Source organism: Dendrobium catenatum, unplaced genomic scaffold, assembly GCF_001605985.2.
Source record: "Dendrobium catenatum unplaced genomic scaffold, ASM160598v2 fragScaff_scaffold_1553, whole genome shotgun sequence".
Classification (NCBI taxonomy): Eukaryota; Viridiplantae; Streptophyta; class Magnoliopsida; order Asparagales; family Orchidaceae; genus Dendrobium; species Dendrobium catenatum.
In genome coordinates, this window is record NW_021320015.1 from 846,757 (window position 1) to 853,057 (window position 6,301).

The window sequence follows — 6,301 nt, forward strand, 5'->3', positions numbered from 1 at the left end:
TTGGATTTGTGAAAGTCTTTAACAATGAACTCGAGTCACCGGACATGATGATGCCTTCTACAATAATGACTTTCCAACAATCTCCCTCTAACCTTTTCGGGCGAGCTCCTATGTCAACTTCCGTATCTTCACCAACCGTCTCAAGCTCAAGCTTAAGAATATATAAGCGAGCAGAGCACGAGCTCGAATTTGAGCCTGCCATTAAACAGAAAGTTCGAGCTTGAGTTATACTAATGAGATCGAGTCAACTCGATTGTACCACTACTCTCTATAATTTTAATTTTCTAATCCACAATAATATTATTTTATTTAAAATAAAATGTATATTTTGATGTCGACTAAAGTAATTCATAAATAAAAGTTAAATTTTAGATGTTAGAATTGTTGAATGATTTGTACATAAAACCCCTAAATAAATTCTTCTAGATAACCACTACACGAGAAGGTGGAGCACTCTGGAAAGATCAGCAATGGCGTCTTCTACTGTCCAGCTATCTGGACTTCAGTCATTCTATCTCCGCTGCCACTCATCTTCCCACCCTCAACTTAAAACCCTAGCTCTCCCTCTTGCTTCCTCCCCTGCTTATTGCCCTGAAGTCTCATCCCTGCGCTCCGTACTCCGAAGGAGTCGACGCCGCCGGCACGTCTTCGTCCGATACAGTGTTTCCGGCAAATTTTTCGTAAACTCCACGATAAAAAAACTCTCTGAGACTAATCTCGTTCCCATCCCTTCGGGTTCCGAAGGAATCGAAGGGCTGTTCCCCGCTGGCGCTGGTGTCTACGGAGTTTATGACAAGAATGGGGATCTTCAATTTATTGGGATTTCCCGCAACGTCGTCGCTAGTATTACCGCACACAGCAAGACGGTTCCGGTTCTATGCAGCTCAGTGAAGGTGATATTTTATATCCATTGAAGCTGTTCTTCCTTTCTTCTTACGGGCAGCTTGGTTGCAAGATTTTGCCAGGATTTAGGGTAGATATTGACAAACTGTTTTTTGAGCCACATAACTCCTACTACCTTCGTTAATCCTATTTAGATTTAGAAAATTTTCTAAATTCTAATTGAATTATATACTACTTGTAGCCAAATAGCCCCTTAAGTGGTCTCATGGTCGGTTCTGTAGAATTTTTGAAGATAAGAAGATTAGGATGTATACTCATATAAGCAATTGGATAGCCTGGTCTGATTCATACGTAAACAACTCTCATGAGGGATGAGTATATCACTGAAATGTCGAGATGGAAGGTGCTATGACAATTAAACCAGTCTAATTCCTCCTGTTGGAGTCTTGTTTGGCAAATTCAGCAATAGACCTAACACAGAATCACGATAAAAAACTCACAGCAAAATTGTTGACTAAGATTTTGATTATTAGTTTACTTCCATAATGATTGATTGTTGATGAGACAGTGCATTGAGTTTCTGAATAACAAGAGCGAGATGATTGTATCAATTGGTTGTAGGTTTGATGACCAATAGACCTAGTGAGATAATATTGGCTTGTTGAGTTTATTCTCCATTGAAGACTATTTGTGTTAACCTCAAAACTTAAGGGTACATAACTAACATAAGCATATTTGATCTTGAAAGTTCATCAGGACATTTTCATTCTTTATTTTGGTACTGGTAGAAAGAAAGAAAGTAAGGAGAAAGCAATTTTTAATTTCTTATGTAGGCTATGCTTGCTGTCTATGGGCTGCTTTCCTTTGAAAAGGCTGGCATTCATCTAATATGCTCAAAATGATGAGAAGATGACTGAAGGTATTGATATGTTACTAGACAAATGATTCTTGCCTCCAGAGCATTTGTTAAATTGTTGAGGCATTCATTCATTTAGGATCTTGATTGTTTCTACAAGGTGGGTTCTAAAGAGTAGTTGGATTTAGTGGATACTTTTTTTATGCCTTTTTCTTTTTCCGGTTCGTTGGATCTAAAGTGTGTGGTCTGCCATTAAATCCTTGTTTATTCACTATTATTATCGTTCATGTTCTTATTCTTTTGATGTGTTGGAATTGAATACTATATCATGCTTCAAGTCCTTAATTGTCGTTATAATTGAAAGAAAAAAAGAAAAAAAAAACTTATGTGGAGGATTGAGAATAGTTCTATGGCCGTTTGTTTGGAAAATGGTGGCAACTTGTTTTGCACAGAAACCTTTCTGTGAGATGATAATGCTATAATTTTTCATGCATGAATTATTTCTTTTCTGAAAAGAAGACTATTGGAATTTTCTGCATTATCTTAAGAGGTTTGTATGTTATAGGAAATACTTGAATATTGAATATTTCAAGTAAACCCTAACAAAGATGGAGGAAAACAGCAAACGATTCGCACAAAATCTGCAGCTGAATTAAATAAATAAATAAATAACGATTCACACAAAATTTGGTGGAAAACTCTCCAAACATTAATTTGATTGCAAAAGAGAGAACTAACAGAAACAATGAAAGTGAAGAAACAATTGATCCTCAATTTGAGAGGAGGATCGTTCTCTCCCAATCTCTAGATGAATCTAGAGCCCAAGACACCAAGAAAAACTCGCACAAGAACACAATAATCAAAACATAACCCTAACCCTCATCTCCCCCGCATACTTATGTCATACAATTACAACAATAAGCAAAAATGACCTAATAGCCCTTGCCGCCCCCTTCTTTGAGTCCTAAATTTGAATTTGAACTCTAGTGGACCCCACCCAAACCCTCTCTCTCCTTATTGTCGTCTCCCCTTCTCTAATACACGCGAACCGACCCCTTAAAAGGGGCCGGCTGGACCAATCCACTAAGGATCGGTCTAACAATACTGCCCTCCCAAAGAATCACCTTGTCTCTAACAGTATGCTATTTCACAATTGTATTGAAAATTAGGGTTATTTGATGGCTTAATTACATATACAATCTGATATACATGCATATTACCTATGTAACTGTACTAGAGATCTGATCCTTGTTGCAATCTCACTGTATCCATGGCTTCCAATAAATTTAGAATAAGATTTACAAATTGAAAAAAATGCATAGAATTAACACCAATAACATGCCCAGTTACATCCTCTATTGATTTTTTCTCTATCAAATTGCATATTCCTTGCAGGTAGGACTAATAGATGGCGATAATCCTGATAAGACAGTTCTAACCGACGCCTGGAAATCATGGCTCGAAGAGCACTTAGCTATCACAGGCAAAATACCACCTGGGAATCAAAGCGGGAATAATACCTGGGTTCGAAAACCTCAAACAAAGCCCGATCTGCGATTGACCCGCGGCCGTCACGTTCAGCTCTCAGTTTCGCTCGAGGAGCTCATCGATCGACTGGTTAAGGAGAATGAAGTAGTGGCATTCATCAAGGGATCAAGAAGCGCCCCCCAATGTGGGTTTTCACAGAGAGTTATCGGCATTCTGGAGTCTCATGGCGTGAATTTTGAATCTGTGGACGTGCTTGATGAAGAACACAATTATGGATTGAGGGAGACGTTGAAGAAGTACAGTAATTGGCCGACGTTCCCACAGGTCTTTGTTCGTGGTGAACTTGTTGGTGGATGCGATATTATTTCGTCGATGGCTGAGAAGGGAGAGCTTGCTGCGTTGTTTAACAAGTAGGTTTCTTTTTAGAAGTTTCAGAGCCCTTTAGTTTAAAAACAAGTTACATCAATTCTCATGAGTGATGAGTATATCACTGAAATGTCGAGATGGAAGGTGCTATGACAATTAAACCAGTCTAATTCCTCCTGATGGAGTCTTGTTTGGCAAATTCAGCAATAGACCTAACACAGAATCATGATAAAAAGATCACAGCAAAATTGTTTACTAAGATTTTGAATATTAGTTTACTTCCATAATGATTGATTGTTGATGAAACAGTGCATTGAGTTTCTGAATAACAAGAGTGAGATGATTGTATTAATTGGTTGTAGGTTTGATGACCAATAGACCTAGTGAGAGAATATTGGTTTGTTGAGTTTATTCTCCATTGAAGACTCTATTTTTGTTAACCTCAAAACTTAAGGGTACATAACTAACATATATTTGGCCTTGAAAGTTCATCAGGACATTTTCATTCTTTATTTTGATAAGGAGAAAGAAAATTGTTGAGGCATTCATTCATTTAGGATCTTGATTGCTTCTACAATGTGGGTTCTAAAGAGTAGTTGGATTTACTGGATACTTTGTTTATGCCTTTTTCTTTTTCCAGCTCGTAGGATCTAAAGCGCTTGGTCTACCATTAAATCCTTGTTTATTTACTATTATTATTGTTCATGTTCTTATTCTTTTGATGTGTTGGAATTGAATACTATATCATGCTTGAAGTCCTTAATTGTCGTTATAATTGAAAGAAAAAAAAACTTATGTGGAGGATTGAGAATGATTCTATGGCCGTTTGTTTGAAAAATTGTGGCAACTTGTTTTGCACAGAAACATTTCTGTGAGATGATCATGTTATAATTTTGAATGCATGAATAACTTCTTTTCTGCTCTGAAAAGAAGACTCTATTGGAATTTTCTGCATTATCTTAAGAGATTTGTATGTGATAGGAAATACTTGAATATTTCAAGTAAATCCTAACAAAGATGGATAAAAATAGCAAACGATTTGCACAAAATCCGCAACTGAATTAAAATAAATAAATAAAAAATGATTCGCACAAAATCTGGTGTAAAACTCTCCAAACAATAATTTGATTGCAAAAGAGAGAACTAACGGAAACAGCAAAAGTAAAGAAACAATTGATCCTCAATTCGAGAGGAGGATCGTTCTCTCTCAATCTCTAGATGAATCTAGAGCCCAAGACACCAACAAGAACTCTCACAAGAACACAATAATCAAAACATAACCCTAACCCTCATCTCCCCCTCATACTTATGTCATACAATTACAACAAGAAGCAAAATGACCTAATAGCCCTTGCTACCCCCAAACCCTCTCTCTCCTTCTTGCCGCCGCCCCTTCTCTTGTACACATGAATCGGCCCCTTGTAAGGGGCTGGCTGGATCAGTCTAACAATATGCTATTTCACAATTGTGTTGAAAATTAGGGTTATTTGATGGCTTAATTACATATACAATCTGATATACAAGCATATTACCTATGTAACTGTACTAGAGATTTGATCCTTGTTGCAACCTCATTGTATCCATGGCTTCCAGGAAATTTAGAATAAGATTTACAAATTGATAAAATGCATTGAATTAACACCAATAACATGCCCAGTTACATCCTCTATTGATTTTTTCTCTATCAAATTGCATATTCCTTGCAGGTAGGATTAATAGATGGGGATAATCCTGATAAGACAGTGTTAACCGACGCCTGGAAATCATGGCTCGAAGAGCACTTGGCTATCACAGGCAAAATACCACCTGGGAATCAAAGCGGGAATAATACCTGGGTTCGAAAACCTCAAACAAAGCCCGATCTGCGATTGACCCGCGGCCGTCACGTTCAGCTCTCAGTTTCGCTCGAGGAGCTCATCGATCGGCTGGTTAAGGAGAATGAAGTAGTGGCATTCATCAAGGGATCAAGAAGCGCCCCCCAATGTGGGTTTTCACAGAGAGTTATCGGCATTCTGGAGTCTCATGGCGTGAATTTTGAATCTGTGGACGTGCTTGACGAAGAACACAATTATGGATTGAGGGAGACGTTGAAGAAGTACAGTAATTGGCCGACGTTCCCACAGGTCTTTGTTCGTGGTGAACTTGTTGGTGGATGCGATATTATTTCGTCGATGGCTGAGAAGGGAGAGCTTGCTGCGTTGTTTAACAAGTAGGTTTCTTTTTAGAAGTTTCAGAGCCCTTTAGTTTAAAAACAAGTTACATATGTTTTCATATGATTAATTTATTTTGATTGTGCTTAAGTTATCAAACTGTTTGTATATGTTATTTTATCAGATCAAGGGTTAAAAAAAATGATGTTTTGCTTGGTTTGAAGGCTTTTTTCTGTGTTTAGTCTTATCCACTTTACTAATGTTGTTACCTTTGTAGTTGCGTGTAGGGGTGTAAACGAGTTGGGTCAAGTTGAATATGTCTAATCGAGCAAAATTTGTTTAACTCTTGTTGAGCTCAACTCTGACTCGAGCTCCTTAAGAAATTACGAGCTTTTAGCATTTAACTCATGAAATAATTAAAAATATTGAGTATATATTTTAATATATTATTCAAAATTAGATTTTAAATATTTTTTAATTCAAACGAGCAACTCGATAATCTTATGAGACAACCTAGCTAAGCTCTATCCAGAGCTTGTATAATATGCGAACTAGACTATAGGCTCCAGCTCTAACTCTTCGCTCAATAAACTCGACT

The 6,301-nt window shown here is 37.4% G+C and overlaps 1 protein-coding gene across 2 annotated transcripts; it reads left to right on the plus strand.

Annotated features, from left to right (window-relative positions):
* The first annotated feature begins 418 nt into the window (after positions 1–418).
* Positions 419–5,933, plus strand: LOC110101368 (monothiol glutaredoxin-S12, chloroplastic). Of its 2 annotated transcripts, XM_020829241.2 has the most exons (3): positions 419–893; positions 3,095–3,648; positions 5,814–5,905. In XM_020829241.2, exons 1-2 carry the CDS (start codon positions 471–473, stop codon positions 3,599–3,601), a joined length of 930 nt encoding a protein of 309 aa, XP_020684900.1. In that variant the 5' UTR covers positions 419–470; the 3' UTR covers positions 3,602–3,648; positions 5,814–5,905. The 2 variants fall into 2 exon arrangements, with proteins under 2 accessions (XP_020684900.1, XP_020684461.2); XM_020828802.2 differs by lacking the exon at positions 3,095–3,648 and having other exon boundaries at positions 5,260–5,933.
* The last annotated feature ends 368 nt before the right edge of the window (positions 5,934–6,301 follow it).